Genomic DNA, 20,622 nt, shown 5'->3' with positions numbered 1-20,622 from the left:
GTTTTTTTGTTCTTCTTCTTCTTAGTCATGATAAACTTTGTAACTTCTGAAAAGTTTTTTGATCATGTAGTTCTTCATTTTGGGGAGCGCTCAGGCCTTGTCTTCTTCTTCTTTCCTTTTTTTTTTTTTTTGTGAAGGTTTAGCATGAAAGTAATGTTGATTTGGTTAGCAAAATTAAGGGCTGCCTTAGAGTACTCACAAATCACAGTCCCCAAAATGAATCCCCCGGTGTCCGACGGTGCAGCATGTGTCTGATCACTATGATGACCACTTCCTGGCACACTGCAGGATGGGATTGCACCCAGCGAAGTGTACTCAAGATGTTTATAACATATCTTTCCTAGCATCTGACTAGGAACTGTCATGAAGTAGCTCAAGAGGCATATCCAGTGGTAAATGCACTTTTATATTAGCAATGAGGGTGTGCTGTTCCTACCGAGAGAGGAACATCTTGGCAGAACCCGCAAATGGTTTATTTTGTTCGAAATGCCATCAAGAATGCACGAATGTGCATGTGCTTATTGTAAGGATCAGAAGTATCCATAATAACCTTTCTCTTCCTCAAAACCTCTTGACTCTCTTTTACAAGACATCACATCAAGCATTCCTTACAGAAATCAGTGTTGGCATCAAGCCAGGAGTCTTTTTTTTTTTTTTTTTCCTTACATTAGGAGAGTTGGCGAGTGACGCTGTTGGATGTGAAGAGATGTGTTGCCATGCTGCCTTTGCAGGAAGTGCAGCCGTCCCCGTTGGCCCTGCTGGCCGCTACTTGTAGCAAAATCGGCTCCCCAACGGATTCCCCAACAGACGACAGTGGTGGCGGCGATGGCGCCAATGGAGACGCCTCGCCCGCCAAGACCAACAACGCCACCGTGCTCCCTGCAGGAGCAACGGGTGAGCTGGTGGCGCAGTACGTACAGGCGCCCACGATGGGCGTTCTCAACCCAGATGGCACAGTCACACCCATGGCTTCGCCCACGGTCAAGGCGGCACCCCAGGCGCAGCAGACAGTCTTCTCTCCTGGAACTCAACTTGTGGCACAGGTCAGTTTGAAGTTGCTGCCCTGCTTTTGAAATGCTAAATGAGATTGTCTGGGTCTGGTTAGAACGAGAACCAATAATACTAAATGTATCGTCTTTACCAAGAACAGGGGTAGGATAAGCACGAAAACTGCTTGATTTCCAGGCTAATTCTACGAAATGCAGAGTTGCCAGCAGCGTTTGCTTGCTGCTATTGGTTGATCACTTTCTCGACAATATAGTTGTGGAACAGCAGGCCTAGGTCACGTAGGGAAGGTACGCACCAGCCAACCTCTTCACCTTTGTGTGATGGCTCAGTGTTTAGGGCACTTGACTGCTGAATCCAAGAAAGTAGGATTAAATCCCGGCTGCAGCGGCCACTTTTGATGTCAGTGCAGTCTAAAGAAACCCAAGTGGTTGAAATTTTCGGAGCCCTCTTGTTACGGCATCCCTCGTAGCCTGAGCACCTTTGGGATGTTAAACCCTCTAAACCAAACCTAAACCTTGCTACCATGTAATATTGCCCTGGTGCCAATAACATTAAAACAATGTGACTAATGCTGTTGAGATACGAGGATGCAATGCTCTGTTTTACATACTGCCCACTTGGGCTTAATGGAGCAGTTGCCAGGTGTTGAAGCCAGAGCTGTCAGTGTCATTTATCTTCTGCTCTAGCTGTGAACCCACCGTACCTGTTGTAGAAGTCAATGAACATTCTGACGGATTGTGCAGGGTATAGTGGTGCCATTTTCTGTGCATGTAGTTAAGAGTCTGGGTGGGTCATGGGCTTCTGTTTCCTTGCAATAGATTAGATTCGCTGAGAAGTCAGAGTATCCTATATCAGAAAACAATTTCATATGTTTGTTGCATTGTATGGTGGTCTAAGTCGCAGAAGGAATTGAGGGCTTTATTGGCAAGTGACTCTGCTGCAAGCTTTATTTTTATTTATTTTTGCAGAGAAAGTTTTGGCAGAATTCTTTAAGGGCAGTTTAGCAATCTTGCTTGATTTCTTGCTTCCTTTATTGACTCTTTAGTGTTACCTTAAGGGAGTGACCTTGGGCCATAGCTGACAAAATGCGTGTTTTAGTTGTAGCTGTTGAACATGTTGAGAGGCTAATTGCTGTTTTATTTGTTCATTGCGCAGATTTCATAACACTTATGTGCACCAGCTAGCCCACCAGGTGGCTTCAGAAGTGTGGTATTGCCATATCCATATGGTTAAATTATTTGAACAAAAGGCAACTAAGATTTGATCCATGTTGAAGGTAGGCTTCAAGGTAGAAAAGCCAGGTGTACCTACAAGGCACGTAAAAACGTAAATGTAGCATGTGGTACTCCTTTGGCTGCATACATGCATGTCTTAGCAGAAATTAAATCATGGCATGATGACTATGGCTTTGAGGCTATAATCACCACTTAAGGGGGTATGAAGGCCTTGCAAACCCCAGCTTTTTCTTCAACATATCTTGTTGACACTTACCATGAAAGTGCAGAATAAAATGCTGATTTCAGATATCTCATCTTAAAGGTATACTGAACAAATATCCAAGGATATTGAGAAAGCACCACAATTGCATTCTTAAGACGCGATTAACTAGTACAGACACATAATTCTTGTTAGTTTTGAATGAATGACTGTATTTTTGACGTTTTCTTAGCGGCCGCCGGGTCAGAGGCTGCGCGCTTCCAACTGTGAGCCATCAGGTGCGACGTCATTTACCCTCAGCAACATCATGGCCCCACGGCCCCGCCGCCACCGCCCCCGCACCTGAAGTTGGTTGACTGGCTACGCGTGTCAGTTCCCCCGCCTCGCGCCGTGCACAATGCTGCAGAATGTGGAATGTTGCAACGAGGGAAGTCGAGGGGGACGCATACGGAGGATTGTGTGCAGCGTGATTTAAAGCTGCGCGCTGCGTCCGCTGTCTCATAGGAACACGAGCAGCAGGTTTAAGTGTGTTGCACTTTATAAAAAAAAAAAAGCACGTCCGCTTGTGAGTTTCATTAGTGCCACTTAGGTAAAAACGAACCAGTGTGACTGCTCGCGATGGGGCTGGTTAGGGAGGCATGAGGGAAGTAGGTAAATGTGACGTGATATCCGGTTTTGTCGGAGCTTTCACAGAAGGCCGGTAGGTGCGGCGATTTGAGAAATATTCATTAAAATACTTACTTTCCGCTCATTTCTGTTTATAAAGTGTGTTGTTTTGGTAACTCTCAATGCGATAGCTACCATCTGTGCTAGAAAGCTCGGCGGCAATATTTTTGTTCAGTATCCTTGTAAGGAGAAAATATTTCAAAATAACTATCCTGATTAGGTCGCTTCTTATAGGCCATTATGGTAATTTCTCATTAGAAAAAAGCCTCCTTTAGCAATATGTGGACATTTCAAAAGGTCCACCGTACATCCTAAAGCTTTCCTTTTTTCTTATTTGCAATATTAATATTAACAATTAGACTAAATTTTGGCTAATTACTGCCACATACATTTTCTTTCCAACTTTTGTATTTATGTATCAAGAAAAGGACATTATATGAATTTCCTTAGCTTTAGCATGTGCAGTGGACCTTTTGATATGCATGCATATTCCTAAAAGAGGCCTTTTTTAATGAGAAATTGCCTTAATGTCCTGTTAGAAATGAACATGTTATTTTGCCATATTCTCTCTTCCCGATGAGATATGCTAAATCTACATTCTTATTTGAAATCAGCAATCTATTATGTGCTTGCACACTAAGTTTCATCAAGATATGTTGAAAAATAAGAAAAAAGATCCTGTATGACAGGTTTGTATATATGACCATATGAGCGATACAGTTACGTATGCCGCATGCCCCAATGCAAGCATTCTGGCTTGAACCCAGCTGCTGTGGTTGTGTTTTGATGGAGTTTAAATGCGGAAAGCGTCATTATAGGCTGTGCAATGTTGATGCACGATTGAGGTACCCAAGTGACCTAAACTATTCCGAAGCCATTTACTAGGCTTCGGAATAGTGTTCTGGCTAGGACAGAACACTATGTTCTGTCCTAAGCCAGAACACTATGTTGCACATATGCACTCACAGTGCCTCTCAATCTCCTCTGAGTAATATGCTAGGATACAGCAACGTGCTTCGCCTCTCTTTATGGTTGTTCAGCCTATTCTTACTCGTGTTTTCTTTACGTGCACAATTTATACTATCCTTTTTTTTGGCAGTCCTGTGGTGTGTATGATGCCAGTTGCATATTAAAAGTCCCCAGGTGGCCTAAATTATCTGGAGTTCTACGGTGTCCCTCGTAACCTGGATCGCTTTTGAGATTTTAAATCCCCGTATACCACACTTTACCACACCTTGTTGTTAAAGTTATTAATAGTGTTTATAATTACTGATATTATTTCAGAGATGTGAATAATCTCTACACCTACTTGGTCCATTTGTTTCTTGGTGTTGCAAGGAAAATTTAAGCCTGCTTTAAAAGCAAACCAAAACCATTGGCAGGGCTCACAGGTTAATATTAAGATGCAGAAGGATGTTTTCTGCTTGTTCGCTTTCCCACTAAGTTTCTGTATTTGCACACTGTAGGACAATCACAGCATTTTAGTTTGTCATCTTTGCTGATATCAGTATGTTCTGCCTTTTTTTGATGTTGCAGATGACACCCAGCGGGCAGATAACTTACAATGCCATACCACAGATTCAGAACATCCAGATTGATGGACAGGAGGCCATCTTCATCCCAGCCTCCTTCACTGGCGGTCAGCAGGCCATCCAGCTGACTGGCGGAGCACCCACCTTGCTTGCTAACCAGGTGCCTAAACCAGTCTTGGGGATTTGTAGCTATATTTAGAGCAGTTGAAAGAATGCGAGTGCACTGGTTGGTTTATAAATGGTAAAGTGAAAAGGAAATTTAAAAGGGAGGGTAGCAGTAGGGCACTCATACAGCCACAATAAGTCGCTACCTGCACAAGTTCCTAATATACAGGTTTTTTAATGGTGTTTAAGTAGACATCTTAGCTATGATTGTATATACTGAAAAGAACGGCAGAAATAGAATAGATTCCTGGGAATGCCAGTATTGACAAGAACTTCATCTGAGTTGGCACTACTGGGGAGACTACCTTTGGAGAAGTCTTTTGTTTTCCCACAAAACATAGTGAAAATTAATATTCTTACATAGTATTCTTGCCGATTAAAATGATTACAATTAATTAACCCCTGTTGTTTACTAGCACAATATCAAACAGATTCTCCGTAAAAGCTCATAAATGGCACTTAGTTAACATGAGGAAAAAAAATGTTTTTTCCAGAAGTCCATAAGCTTTGTCTGCTTGCGTTTCACTGCCAGCGGTGGCGTCATGCAACTCTCACACTCTGTTAAGAGGGCCATTGCAACTTCTTCATCGTGAGAGCTCAGGAACTTCCTAATAACATCGAAGGCATCCATCGCCTGCGATGAGGTTGCCAAGGGGGGTGAATCCTGGGCGGAGTCGTCTTCAGCATCGGACAGCGGCTCTTCCGGTTCTCCAAAACTTTTAATGATGTCCTCATCACTTAGCTCTTTGTAGACAAGCACATCCGCGTCAGCGTTGAGAGAATCGTCCAGCTCGATATTGTAACTGGTATTGCGCCAAACGTCCAGGCAACGCCCTGGGCCTAGAGGACTGCTGAAGTCCGAGAGCGGTTCCAGGCAACCAACTTCATCGTCTACGCCAACTAACCACTTATTGTCGACTATAGTTTGTGTCACTGCGGTGCTACTAGGAAAAAGTTAGCAAAAGGGTGCACAAAACTGTCACAAGGACCCAACGGCGTTGACGAAAAGTTCAGTCATGCGCGATCATGATAGGGCTTCAGCTGAACCATGTGCACGACTTCTGGACGCTGTGGCCTTCGGGATGGAGCTGAAGCTACGGGAACTGCGGCATAGGTGACGTCACTGATACGGCGAACAATCTCGTAAGGGCCAAAGTATCGGCGTAGTAACTTTTCAGATAGGCCGCTGGTTTCTGGACTGAAGTGCAGCTTCAGCTTTCTCGCGGCTTTCGGCGTTGGGGAAAGTGGTCAGAAGTTCACGGCAAAACGCTTGCCAGGTGGTAAGGGCGCCCTCGTGGTTTTCAAACCACGTACGCGCAGACTCTTCTAGGGCAAAGTAAACATTATTGAGCTTATGCTCATCACTGCAGCCGTTGTACCGAGCCACTCGCTCAAAAGTCGCCAGCCAAACCTCAGCGTCTTCGAAGACGTTGTGTGAAAAGATGGTGGTGTTCGCGGCGGTTGGCAGAGGATCGGAGCTGAGAGCCTGGGATCAGTGGCCATGTCGAGGTGGCTCGAGAGGTGGGAAGGGGCCCAAGCTCAAGCGACTGTCCGCGGAGGCAGCGACTGTGTCGCTGGTGGACCGGAGTCAGATCCGTCGTGAAGCGTGTAAACGTGGGAAAGCGTACCCAGCGCACTCCACCAGACTGTAACGGGTATTGTGCTAAACGTCCAGGCAACGCCCTGAGCCTAGAGGACTGCTGAAGTCCGAGAGCGGTCCGATGAGCGGTCTGAGCGCGGTTCCAGGCAACCAACTTCGTCGTCTACGCCAACTAGCCACTTATTGTCTCCGCTTCTTCTTTGACTATAGTTTGTGTCAATATCGCCAAGGACGTTTCCTGCATCCTGGAGGGATTTCCAGGCCGTACTGATCCCCGGAGTCGACGATGATGGACCCTCATCTTCCGCGGCTGTAGCTGTGCTGGTTGCCTCCTGGTCAAGAAACCCGGCGTGCTGGAAGCAGTTGTAGATCAAGGTGGACAGGGTCACGTTCCACTCAGCAGCCATCATCTGAAGAGCTATGAATAGGTCCACCTTTTTCTCTCTGCTAGTTTCGAAGTTCAAGAGAATCCTCTGAATCAGCCTCTCCCAATAAGTGCACTTCACGCTTCGGATGATGCCTTGATCCAGTGGCTGAATGATTGAAGTGCTGTTCAGTGGGGAAAATCACACTTCGACGCTTGACAGTTAGACGTCAATGTGGTGGGCAGCACAATTTTCCAAGAGCAAACAACCCTTTCGGTTCTGCCTTTTCTGTCATTTTACGGTCAAATGCCGTAATCCAGTCCACAAATATGGCACGGGTCATCCACGACCGCCCATTAGCGACATACTTGACAGGAAGGCTTCTGTTTCCACTGAAACAGTGCGGTTTGGCACTTTTGCCAATAACTAACGGGGGACACTTGTCTGATCCATTCATGTTTGTGCACAGCGGCTCAGTCACCCTTTCCTTGCTGTGCTTGCCACCCTGGCAATGCTGCCCTTTAAAATCTAGCATTCTCGCTGGCAGCATCTCATAAAAGAGGCCCGTTTTGTCCGTGTTGTAAGTATCGGACGGCACGTAGCCACTCATAATATCAGCCACGTTGTCTATCACCCATTCCGATGCGCCGCCAGTGTCCGTGGAACTTGCTTCACTGCACAGAACTTTTCCCACGATGTTGTGCCTCGCTTTAAAGTGATTGAGCCAACCTGTGCTGTCCTTATAAAGTCATCCAGGCCTAGCAAACAAGCATAATTGAGGGCCTTCTGCTGAACAATGCTTCCGCTCAGCAGGATGTTCTTGGCTCGCATTTAGACGAACCAGGCGTAGACAGCCTTATCAAGTTCCTCATACGTTGGCTGCGTCACCTTCTTGTGTTGAGCTGAAGTGCCCGACGCAAGTGCCTTGCCGATGCTTTCTGTACTCTTCAGTATCGTTGACAATGAACTCTGCGCGATGCCAAAATCTGCGGCAATATTCGCCTTCTTCCCACTTTCTGCTTCGGCGATAATACTACACGCTTTTTCTTCTAGTGAAATAAACTTCGCTTCTTCGCTGGCGGTGACATCCTAGGAAGTTAGCAGCGACTAGCAGAGAAGAGACAAGACCACGCTGAACGATGCACTCATGACAGCGATGCACTCAACGACAAGGACACACAAAGAAGAAACACGGTGATGCGGAGTGGGCTTTTTCTTGCAGCACTTTTCAGTCCGCCTCGCGGTTTTCTGCCAAGCAGGAAACCGCGAGCACGGTGACCGCGAGCACGGTGACCGCGAGCACGGTGACCGCGAGCACCATGACCGCGAGCTGCATCAGTCGAAGGAGCCTAGCAAAGGCAAGGGCGGACTCGTTTCTTTTACATGGAGAACGGAGTTAGCCAATGAGCGAGGCGTGACGTCACTTCATAAATCACGTGTGCATCAGAAGGAGAAAAAAAAAAAGAAAAGCAAATGAGCGGTGCGCGCAAGGAGGATGTGTGGTATAGGTGCGCCCCCCTCCCCCAGCGGTCTGCGAAGCAAAAAAATAAACGGTGAGAGCAAGAAAGTCTCTCTCCAGCACCCACCTTCTAAAGAAAGACAAGACTGAGGGGCCACTCAGCCTCGAAAATTCGCAAAAAAAAAATTGTAGAAGTGGACATTTGCTCGTAAAGTACTACGTTTTTTATGAAATTTTAATACATTAAGTCCTATGGGGGTTTCAGGGGGAATGCAAAATACTTTGTGGCGAAAATTTTGTTAAAGCAGCGTTCGTTGTACCGGAATTCAACTGTACTCTAGAAAGGAAATACAAAGCAATATGGAGACATTTTTCCTATATTAGCACCATTAGTTATTTTACAGCAGATTTAAATTCAAGCTACAAATATTACCTGATCTATAATCAAGAACTAGAGAATCACAAAAGTTTTTGGGCCTTAATTAAAAAATCTGCTCACAGCAGTGAATGTTGAGCACATCTAGCTATATGGGAGAATAAAGGAATTATGTTCCTCTCTGCTATAAATGCCAAGAAGCACCAGTTTAAAATTTGCTCAGAGTCCAGAATTTGCATTTTGAGAAAAATAAAAAAAACAGACAAGAATGCTGCTTGTTCAAGAAGACCTCAAAATTACCATTGTAGTGGCATGAGGAAATGACAACATTGTGGAGTATAGTCACTCTGGAGACTAGACGCATGTTAGGTGCCCGATTTAACTCTGCGCAAATCTTCCAAATGAATCGCAGGCAGTTGGATGTCATCATCTGGCATGCACAGCCCACCATGAGTGTCAGCTTTTTCTTGACATTTTTGCCCTGGTTTTGCCATGTAGGCATCGATTTGATATTTCCATCACCGAGAGAGAGAGGAAAAATTTATTGCAGATAATTGGCAGGAGCTAGATGTTCGGTGCCTCTAGTTCAGAGCTCTGCTGGTGGCAGCTGACTTTCGGACTAGCTGGATAGTCCAAAGTTGTCACTGGTCAGAGCCACCTCCCACTGCTCGTGTGTCAGGTGTGGCATTATTAAGTTTTTGTCAGGTTTGTACTGGAATTCTCAAGGGGTATATATGGTAGAGTGTGGGACTCGCTCTGCACCTTAGGTATTTTGTTGGGCTGATTTTGTTTAAAATATGAAGATTAAGAAATGTGTTGGTCTGTATGCTCCTCCAGTCCGAGAAGGATGTTTTTTTTGTGTGGTGGTGAAAAATTTCTTCTTTCCGTGCCCTCTTCTTTCCAGCCTAAGGTGCTCTAGCCTGTCACCATATGGTTCAATGAGGGGTGTGGGGTAGGGATGGGGATCCGCCCGGTTTGTGGAAGCTCAGGCTAGATCATTTGCCGCCTTGTTTCCCTCAAGACCTTCGTGTCCAGGTGTCCATATTATACTATGTGTGTGTGTGGGGTGGGTTTGGGTGGGGGGTGCATTTAATAGTGTGCTCGCCCTTCCATGGGGTTTTCCTGCAAGTTAGTCTCTACAACCTTGTTGTTAGTCGGTCACTACATTTGATGACTTCCAACTATGATCTTGGGCTCTTTGCTTCCTAGTATATTTAACATAGATTGTAGCTCGAATTCTACTCTGATTGTTGGCAGCAGCTATCATGAACCTGCCTGGCTCAGCATAGGCCCCAATGTCGATGTAGATTGCTTCCGGATCTTTGCACAGCTGTTTTGCGAGATCTTGGACTCTGGCTTTCCATCTACCCTTCTGCCATTCGTGTTGTATGCACCTGGGTATTGGATTTATGTTGATCTCTTGTAGTTGTTGGCATTTGGGACTTGCCCTCATTAGTCCTTAATGCCTGCCATAACCCCAGCCTCATCTGGACTTTCCTAACTGCCTGCATTGTTGTCAGGCATTGTTTTTTACTTTCCAGCACCTCCCTGAGCTCATCAAAGTTGTGTACCCCCGAGTGCCAAAAATCATTTGATTGATTTGTTTAGTGGGAGGTTTAGAGTCGTTTTAAGGCCCCTTATGATGGTGTCAATGGCCTTCCTATCAACGAATCTAATCTCATAGGGGAGCCCGTAGGTAATCCTGCTTACGACAAGGGCTAGGACTAGGAGGAGGGAGTCTTCCTCCCTCATCCCTTTCCGATGCCAGGTTACGCTTCTTATCAATCTTGAAATTTGATTCACTGTGGGTTGGAGAGTCTTAATTGTAAAGTCCAATCTCAAATTGCTTTGCACCCGCAGCACTAAAACTCTGATCTTGCCTTTTTCTTGAATTTTATGGTCTTCAAGGTAAAGTTCAATTTCCCCAGAAGACTTGTAATTGTTGCTGTGCAGCCAGATAGGTTCGGGTTCCTCTGGGGAGCATTGAAGACCGCTCTCTTCGTCGAACTCCTGTACTAGGTCAATAGCTGCTTGCAGAGCTTCTTTTTTCTGCGCCAAGGATCCTTTCAAAGCCCATATGGCTATGTCGTCCGCATGGAAGATGAAGCCGATATCTTTGCGGGTTAAGAGCCTTTGGGCTAAGTTCAGCATTGCGATGTTGAACAGCATTGGAGAAACAACAGAGCCCTGCGGTCAGCCCATGTTGGGCATGGATATCGTGGGTGACCGGACCATTCCAATTCCTAAGGTGGCTGTTCGATCCGAGAGGAAGGCCTTCATGTGGTTAATGATTTTCTCCCCTCCGTTAAGTTTAATTTTTGTGATATGGTTTGGTGGCTGGTGTATTATGATATGCTCCTTTCAGATCTAGTGCCAGGAGGAAGTTTTTGCCGTGTTTGAGGATGGTGCTTATCACTTCCTCTCTTACGCAAAGGAAGGCATCTTGCGTGCGTGTGGAGTCTGTTCGAAAGCCCAGCATGCAGGAAGGAAATAGTTGTTTTCATCTAGGTAATTTTGAAGCCTAAGTTGTAGTACATCTTCATATAGCTTTTCGAGGCAAGGAGTGAGGGAAACTTGATGCAGGCTCTCTCTAGCCAGTGGCTTTCTAGCCTTCAATGTAGTATTGAGGTCAGCATGTTTCCAAGCTGACAAGGCCCGACCCTTCTTCCACAGTTCTTTATTGATGTATTTGGTTAGGTCCTTCAAGTGGTCAGTGCTTAGGTCCTTGATTATGGCATTGGTAATCTTGTCTCCTCCCGGCGCAGTGTTTCTTGTTGTCGTGGGCATACAGGCTGCAGTGTATACCTCTGTCAGTGTAACAGAGGATTCAATGGAGGGGTTTTCGATTGGCCCTCATACAGAGTTTGGCAAACAAGAGAGGCGTCTTCTGTACATTTCTTCTACATTGCTGCAATTAAATCTGCGTCCGTGCACGGGTATTTGTGAGCTATGGAATGGAAGGTTCTTCCTGTAGCTGACTGATTTTTAAGTGTCTAACAGACCTGTAACAGGCTGTACTCAGGGTACCTTTCAATGTGTTCCATAATTCTACCCAGTTTTACTTGGAGAGCGTTACGGCATACTCTTGGGCTCCTGCTGCAACCTCGGCTATGTTTAATTTTAGTTTTTTTTTACTTAATTTTTGTCTTTTTCGATGTTTATTACTTTTTCTGGCCTCCTTTAAATGTAAGAGATGTCTGTCTACTTCCGGTGCTTTGGATGGTGCAAGTCATTTTTGCATGAGCATCTCTTAGGCTCTGAACCTGGTCTTAATAGCTGTGATGCTGTTGTTTGATAACCTAATATTCCTGAATTTAACCTAGTCCGTTATTTCGGTAGAGCCAGTATTCCTCTTTATGTGGGCTGTCGTTAGGGGTAAGCTGAGAAGTTTGCGGCCACTGCCCAGTGTGTCTTTCCAACTGGTCCAGGTGGAGTGGCTTGAGTGGCTTATGTTTTTGGTGAATGTGAGGGCTGGGCATGGAGGAAGGAAAGCTTAGGAGAGGCCCTGACGTCATTTTTTTGAAGCCGCCGCGACCGTACGCTGCAACATCTCTCCTCCTCCTTTACCCTTTCTCCGCGACGCTCACATACCTAGGGCCCTTAGCAACGCTGTTGCTAGTGGCCCAAGTTTTCATGGCAACGCGTTGCCGTTGCTAATGGCCCGACTTGGCTAACCCTAAATTTTGACGTCACTTCCGCCACACTTTCTCCAATGCATTGGAAATGGCAAGGGCCTCTCCTAAGTTGTTTCCTTCCTCCATGGGTCTGGGCATGTATCTCTACTTACAGTGTTCTCTATTCTAGTTGGAAACATAGTGTCCGTCATTAGGCAGAAAGTTTTTGCGTTCGTAGCCTCTGTTAGGCCTAGCCTAGGTGGCAGTATATCTGCAGCGTTCTTCTTTGTGTTAACGAGTGACTTTTTACCCTTCTTGAATCTGTGAGTGGTGTGTAATTTACATTGTTGCAAGGTGTGTCAGCTGAGCTAGGTGGCTCCGACAAAACTCTGTCTGTTACTGACCCTGCTCTAATTCATCCAGCAAGACTATGGAAAATGCGTCAGCCAGTTAAGTGACATTTTCTAGTCTGCAGCAACCAGCGAATAGCAGTGCATATTGTCTTCTGTTCGGCGCATTTTTTTATTACAATCAACAAGCGTTCATGCGTAGCAATGGTGCCAAATCGAAAATAAGAAGCTGCTTTTTCGAATGAGAGACCAAGAGGCTGGGGAGCACTGTCAGAGAACGACAGCTTCATGTTGTGGAAAAAGCATAGTTCTTGCTGCAAAATTGCCTGGAGTAAGCATGGATCTGCATTTTCTACTTGTATTACAGTCAAAATATTATTTGTAAAGAGAACAGAATTTACAGACAAGTAGAAAAACAGCCGCAGGTTTTGAAAATCCTATTTGTGAAAAAAATTGCTTTTTGACAAAGGACCTGTCTTTCTGAACCTTAGATTGTGCGACATACTGGCGCTAGTTAGACAGGTGTTTTCGGATCCATGTAACTCAGCTGATGCAGTTCATTGTTTCTTATTGGATCTTTATCAAAATGTCGCTGAAAATTGTGTTGAAATTCATCTTGGATATGTCGAACTTGAGAGGGATCGCAAACTTGTTCTGTGTATTGATAATTTGATATGTAAGGTATGCCAAGAAATTGGCTTGTTTGTAGCCCAGAAGCTTGACTGTGATGTACTGATACTAGTAGCGCACTTTCTGCAGTGATGTGCTGCCCGCTGGCATACTGGCAGCTTAGCTGCTGGTAGTGTTAAGCAGCGGTTCCACGGAAACGCTCGAGGCATATGCCCGCGTACCCATGTGCCGAGTGCTACCTCGAACCAGGTGTTGAAGAGGGAGGTGCACTAGGTTCACCTTCATGTCGGTGAGGCACATGAAGGTGTGCTCAGATAAAAGCGTCGAAGCTCGTCTTGCGCAGCACGCATGTGCACATCCATGGTGCTACCAAACTGATCAGTGAGCTAATAAAAGCTAGCATTCTAAAATGCAGAGTGGCAAGGAAAGAAGAGCTTGCTTCAAGGCTAGATGTGGTGGAATGTGGTTTTTTACTGTGTGTCCCAACCCCCTCGATGCAGGGTTTCCTGCGGCCGCAGGGCTTCACGCAAAACGTGGCCATCCGGCAGGGCAACATGGTGCAGACACTGCAGCTGCCGTTTTCACATGCGGCAGCCCCCGTCCAGCAGACATTGCCCGTGCAAATGCCCATCTCAACAGGCAATGGCCAGACTGTGTACCAGACCATTCACGTGCCTGTGCAGACTTTGCAAGCCGTCGCCACCCCGCAGGGAAACATGCTGGCCTCGGGTCAGCAACTCGCCACCGCACAAGTTGTCCAGCAGCTCACACAAATGCAACCACAGATGGCCCAGGTGAGGACCTGCCACAGCAATCACTCATTGTTGGGCTGTTCTCCTTCAGACCCACGTTACCTGCCTGTCAGGGATGGCAGGTCTGCTAGTGTGGACCTTTTCAAATGCGTACTGGAGGCTAAGCCTAGTGGAGTAGACCCACCCACCAGTGATTGTGCAGAGAATTTGCAAAATTAAAGCACATTGGGATGCCTTTTAAAGCCTTCATATATCACCATGGCATTACAAAAATGGGAATTGTTTGGTTGAAGTCTGGAATGCATAAACAGGTGCCCCTTTACCTGACACACTAAGCGAAATTTTTCATGGGAAAACAGCATTTAATTTCAGTTCTTAATGAAAAAAAAGTCCAAGGAGTGCCTAGTGTAATGAGACCGCCGCTCCTAAAAAATGGTCAATAAATTGACCCGTGCTTGGATTGTGCTGCTTACAGCAGATCTCGCAAAAATAGAAATGGCTATAGTAGTCGGGTACAACTTTAGAAGACAGGAGAGGCCCCACCCAGATGACCGAAGCGCAGCAGTCAATAGACCTCTCCCGGCTTATGTCACGAATGATGTTTCGAAGGAGGAGTGAAGGGGCAAAACATTTCGCTGCTGGTGGCATCGTGCGGAGGATTTGATCTCGTCTGGTGACAACTTGCTGTGTTTTTCTCAACGCCGTCAAGACCCCACGTGGTGTGATGCGTTATTCGATCGCAGATGACCAACTACATGTTTCTTCCGTTATATACGTGGTCCAAATGTGTTTTTCAGCTATGCAAAAAGCCAAGCGACAAACGTCGTGCACCGGCAGGCCTCGACATTGTTCTCGACCGTAAGCACATTTTTCTGGTATACAAGTATGTTCGCATAATTCTGAGAAAAAGAACAAGCACTTATTAGTTTGCTTTATTGCCCTTCCGAACGAATCGTGCTGAATGCTGGCCATTCGCGCTCTAAAAGGCCCGGGCGGCATGCGATCAATGCAGCGCTTTTGAAGATTCTTGCTCGGCATTGAATCTATTCCAATTCAGTAGGCCATGTTGAAGGAGCTAGCTCCCTCACCAAACGGCTCCCATGGTCATGCCAGCGGCATGATCGCAGAAGGAAAACAGCATTCCTTGACGAAATCATTATATAGCTCGTTCAAAAGCTATCGTGTCCCAAGCGAAAAGTGTTTTTACTGAAATCATTTAAGCGCTTTTATGAATATTTGTGCGCCTTGCATGAATATTATTTTGTGGTACAAATCGCGCTTTGTTACTTTCCATACCACGGGACTCATTCGTGTGTTATTGCTAGCTTCCTTGTAACACAGTTTTGGTGACTGTACTACACGACTAGGCGGAAATAATGTTTTTTTCTTTGTCTGGCCAAACATAACGCAAACTAAAAATATCTGCTTGGGATAACTGTCCTTTCTCCCTGTTGCTCATCTCTTTGGTTTCTCCTATCCATCTCCTTGCTATCCCTTCATTTCCGCCTCCCCAGTTCAGGTGCCTCAGCTTGTTTTGAAAGCAGATACCGCGACAGGCAAAAAAATCTTTTTCCTTCCTTCACTATTTTTATTTTATTCTATAATAAAACCACTTACTACTACTGCTTGGGATGGAAATCACCCAGCCAAGCACGAAGCTCGCGCATGCACTGCTGTTTTCGCTCTTAACTGTTTACGCTTCGTGGGGCTCTCAGTGAATTTTGCGAAGATTTAAAAAAAGAAAAAAGAAAAGAAAACAACGCTTGTAATATGCCTGCATTGACCCGTTTTCTAGCATACTTACGTCCTATGAGTTTCAAGCATTTGTTAGGACTTCAGGTCGTTCGCAAGCGGCTGTGCCAGTTCATTGAACAAAAATAATTGCATGCATGCTTGCCGAGGCTGTCATCTTTTTCAAGGAAAAAATTGCTAATATGTGCGTGTACTAATCACAAGATTTGAAGCAAACATTGCACAGCAGCGGCCAGCTTCCCGCCACTCCTTGCAGCAGAGAGACCCGGCTGAAAGGACCGATTTTGCCCACCAAGCTCGGCGCGCCCCAATTGTCATGTGCCTCCCTGACTTCACATTGTTTGCAAACAAGGAGAGGTCTATTGCCTCCACGACTAAAAAAATAGTCCCGCTCAAAAAATTGTGACTGCTTCTAAAACGCGTATTTCTCGGTATAAAAAAGATTTGTATATCTTGATGAGTGGTTTGGTAAAACTATCATGATGGAAATGCCACAGCACATGCCGGATCGCGAGAGAAAAATAACTCTGTGCCTTCTACAACGCTGTGTGTCGTCTGCTACGGAGCAAGATTGACTGGCACCGGGCGTGTAGTTATAAAGCAATCTGGCTCAATAGCATAAAATTCATATATACTTTTTGTGTATTTTCACAATGCTATTTTTAATGCGTAACACATTGCAACACATGTGTAACACAGTGTTAGGCTTATTTTTTATTTGGTACTTTTTTTTTTTTTTACGTTCTGCGTTTAAACGTGCTAAGATGATACTGCTGTTGTAAGCGTGAATACAGTGCAATCCACTTATAACGATATTGAGAAAACGGGAAAATCCGATCGTTATAACCGATTATCGTTATATCTGGACCGGCAAAAAAAAAAGTAAAGAAAAAAAAAAGCAAGAGAGCGCACATGCATTTGCCCGTGCATGCACTTACCTACTTGCCAGCGACGATTCAATCGGATGAAACAAAGCTAGTCACTAAAGAAGACTCAACACTTTATTGCTGTACTATATATAAAGGGAATAAATAACTTAATCTCGCTTAAAGAAGTCGGAAATCCGTGCTTGCTTGAGCGGCAGCTGACGCTTGATAATTTCAGTCTGCATAGTCTCCAGTTGTTGCGCGTACATGTGCGGCAGTCCTGTAGCATGGATGAAGCCTATCAGCGACTGGATGGACTGTACGGCACTTCGTGACGACAATGGAGCTGGCGTGGTGGTGTCACTGCCATCGTTGTCCATGGTGCCGTCATCGTCGTCACTATTTTCACCATCGCTCGATGCCGCTTTTTGTCGCTGCTCCTCGGCAATGGCCTCATCGGTAAATTCCTCACACGAAGCAGCAGCGCTGTCAGCGTTTAAAAAGTCGTCCAAGAGCGCTCCGCCGGCATTGTCGGAAGATGCAACATGATCCCATAGTGCACACACATCGGCAGTTTCGGGGAGCAAGTCATCTGTATCTGTCCCTTCTGAGACCGCACAGTCGTGGCGCACGAAGCCTGCTTTTCTAAAGCAGTTCTGGATTGTGGACTGCTTCACTTCGTACCACGCACCATACACAAACCGCACCGCTTCGATCAAGCTCACCTTCAGGTGAGCAGGCCCGGAAGCATCCTCTGGCGATCCCAAACGGTCTATTTTTAAGATCAGCCATTTGAGCATACGACGTCTATAGAGGGCCTTGAAATTGGCAATTACGCCTGCGTCCATGGGCTGCAGACCTGCCGTGGTGTTCGGGGGCAGGAAGAGCAACTCGACAGACGTCAGCTTCACGCTGACGCTGTGTGCTGTGCAATTGTCGAGGACTAGAACCACTTTCCTCTTCTTTTGCTCCATTAGGCCGTCAAATTCAAGCAGCCATTCCTGAAACAGGTCGCGAGTCATCCACGCTTTCTTGTTATTCCGATAGCGGACCGGAATGTGTTGGTTCCCGAAGCAGTGGGGCCTCTTCGATTACCCAATCACAAAAGGCTTCAGACGCTCGCTACCGTCCATGCTGGCGCACAAAAACACAGTCACTCGGACCTTGCTGTGCTTCCCACCGCTGCACGGATCTCCTTTGAGAGCGTGCGTCCTTGAAGGCAGCATTTCGTAGAAAAGCGCTGTCTCGTCCCCATTGAAAATGTCCTTCTGTTCATAGCTCTCCAACAGCTCGGGCAGTTTCGTCGCCAGCCACTCGTCTTTTGCCGACACGTCCAGCGAGGCAGCCTCCCCGACCACGTTTCTATAAACAATGCCGTGGCGATCTTTGAATCTTTGGATCCATCCTCCGCCGGGCTCGAAGTTTTCTCGTCCCAGAAGAAAAGCGAATTTCTTCGCCTTTGCACAAAGAATCGCTCCTGTGATGGGAACATTCTGGTTGCGAGCGTTCAGAAACCACTGGTAGAGACTCTCTTCCACATCACTGTACAAAGGGTCTCTAACCCTCTTTTGCTGGTCGTCGTAGCCGCTGGAGCCGGCTTTCTCGAGGACATCTGCAGCCTTGATTATGGTTGAAACCGTCGACTGCGAAAGCCCATACTTTTTAGTGAGGCTTCCCACCTTGAAGCCCTGCCGAAAATCCTGGTGAATTTGGTGCTTCACCTCGAGAGAGATCGCCTTCCGCTTAGTCGGCGCCATCTGCCACGTACAACGGCCAAGGACGCGCTCCCCTTCTCCTTACCTTCTCTCTTCAGCGATTGCGATGATGATGGCGTTCGCTTCCAAAGGCCGTACGCATCGCCTCCTTGCGGATTTCTCCACAACGGTCTATTTGCGGCACTTTTCGCGTCATTCTAATCAAATAATTTTATTTTTCGCAAATATTTATACGAAATTTGCTAGTAAATATTTTCCAGGCGGTCAGAATTCTATCGTTGTATCCGATATATCACCGATAATCGTATCGTTATATGTGGTTTATTTTTACATAGGGGCAATGGGAAAATTGATAAATCTAAATTATTTGATCGTTATAACCGATATATCGTTATATCTGGTATCGTTATAAGTGGATTACACTGTAATGAAGAAAAGTGCACAACTCAAAAGAAAACAGCGGTCCAAGAAAAGGGGGCGGTACAAGCGGTGCCACAAGGCTGCCTTTTCCGTAAACATCCGAAAGCTACTTTAACCCCGCCGGGGTGGCGCAGTGGTTACGGCGCTCGACTACTGTTCCCAAGGACGCGGGATCGAATCCCGGCCTCGGCGGCCACTTTTCGATGGAGGCGAAAAGCAAGGCGCCCGTGTGCTGTGCGATGTCAGTGCACGTTAAAGAACCCCAGGTGGTCGAAATTTCCGGAGTCCTCCACTACGGCGTCTCTCATAGCCTGGGTTGCTTTGGGACGTTAAACCCCACAAACCAACCAACCAGCTACTTTGGCCCTCTCGGCCCCACTCCCTATAGTGCCACGAAGAAGCCATAACGGGCTAGACCTTGAAGGGCATTTCACGAAAAAGAAACAAACAAAATAAAAGCAAAGTTTCTGGGAGCTCGCAGAAAGCGTAGGGGACACAGCGGAGAGGAAAACGACGGAGAGAGTTCATGGTCGTTCGCGTACGCGCTGACAGCAATCAGCTGATAGAAGAGTCGACGCGGAGTATTGAGAAGATAAGCCAGGCTTGGTGATGGCGGTAGGTACTATACATGACAGCGGAAGTTGCAACGGCAGTACTGCGATAAGCACAAGTTTTCAGCATCGTTTTCATGAAGCTCACTGGGCGGTTGGGTCTGGTTATCCAGAAACACTGCCTATGCATCTTTCAAAAACTATCCCGACGGCTTTATGCACCTTGTTTTCCGCCGGTTCTTTTCACTCCTAATTATGAAACAAATCGCACAGCAAAACACGCTTCTGAGTTTTATACTATGCAGCACACAGTGAGCTTCACCAAGCTGCGACACTCATATCAGCTGCAAAAACTACGCACAAACAGCGCACACATATGTGCAAGCACTAAACACCTTTAAAAGCTGATCCAAACTCACCATTACAGTGTCTCCGCTCCACTAACGATTTTAGGACACATTAATAGAGTAGCCACATAACAAATTGGGTCTGAGGGCATGGACATGTAAGGGGACTAATTGGATTTTATAAAGGATTAAAAAAAGTTAAGCCAGGTGGGGACAGGCACGCACAAATCTGTACAAACTAACTTATGCTCCCACGCTTGTATGATGACGCTGTGTCAGGTCACCAAAACTGCAGCACCGCATTTTAATTTTATCTCATCCCACTTTACAGATGCTTATTTAACCCATCTTTCAGAACAAATGTCGTTGCAGAAAAAAGAAACAGGGGAAATGAAATTCGTTGTGTGCCTCCAGCAGTTTCAAATCATAACAGTCAACAGCGGCCGCAACAAAGGTCGCCAACAGTTTCTAAGTGAATTGCATACGCATACATACCTGTGATCGGCAGGAACACTGAAGAAGTGCTCTCCGCTCTTGCCAGATGTGCTGCACCACTTTGCACAACAATACATGTACGACATTGTGCCAGTTGAAACGATACAGATCTGCTTTCGCTTGCGCGGCCGCCTGTCGTCTGCTGATGAGCGCGGCGGCGCTGTAGACGCGGCCGCGGCCGCAACATGTCACGTGCACTAAACTTTTTTCAAATGTCTTACTTTTTAATAGTTGTTCATGGTTACTTTTTAATGCAAGAGCACATTTTTATTGTCTGTTGTGGTCAAGTAATTTTATTTTTATTAGTCTTTACTTCAGCTGCGCTTACCGCGAGTACCAGGATCGCTGCAATCGTTTCGACTATGGCAGCGTCTGCAGCGCGGACGTGCAACTCGCATCATGCCACAAGCTTGACGGGGCCATGACATCACGGCCACATGACCTCGTGCGGGAATTGAATACACCACATTCAAATAAAACTAACGAATCAGGGAGAGCCCAAATGAAGCCAAAATTGGTACG

At 46.1% G+C, this 20,622-nt stretch overlaps 1 protein-coding gene across 3 annotated transcripts in view; it reads left to right on the top strand.

Moving 5' to 3' along the window:
- Positions 1-20,622, top strand: part of LOC146198191 (transcription factor Sp1-like) — a 60,812-nt gene that overhangs the window by 8,691 nt on the left and 31,499 nt on the right. For all 3 annotated transcript variants that reach the window (XM_084593584.1, XM_084593586.1, XM_084593585.1), the window contains exons 2-4: positions 732-1,043; positions 4,648-4,803; positions 13,703-13,996. In XM_084593584.1, the coding sequence (XP_084449710.1) occupies positions 732-1,043; positions 4,648-4,803; positions 13,703-13,996 (762 nt within the window). The remainder of the gene's footprint in view (positions 1-731; positions 1,044-4,647; positions 4,804-13,702; positions 13,997-20,622) is intronic.

The sequence above is a fragment of the Amblyomma maculatum genome, chromosome 2 (assembly GCF_055883805.1).
Source record: "Amblyomma maculatum isolate TAMU_Amacu chromosome 2, ASM5588380v1, whole genome shotgun sequence".
Lineage (NCBI taxonomy): Eukaryota > Metazoa > Arthropoda > Arachnida > Ixodida > Ixodidae > Amblyomma > Amblyomma maculatum.
This window is presented reverse-complemented; position numbering and strand designations above follow the sequence as displayed.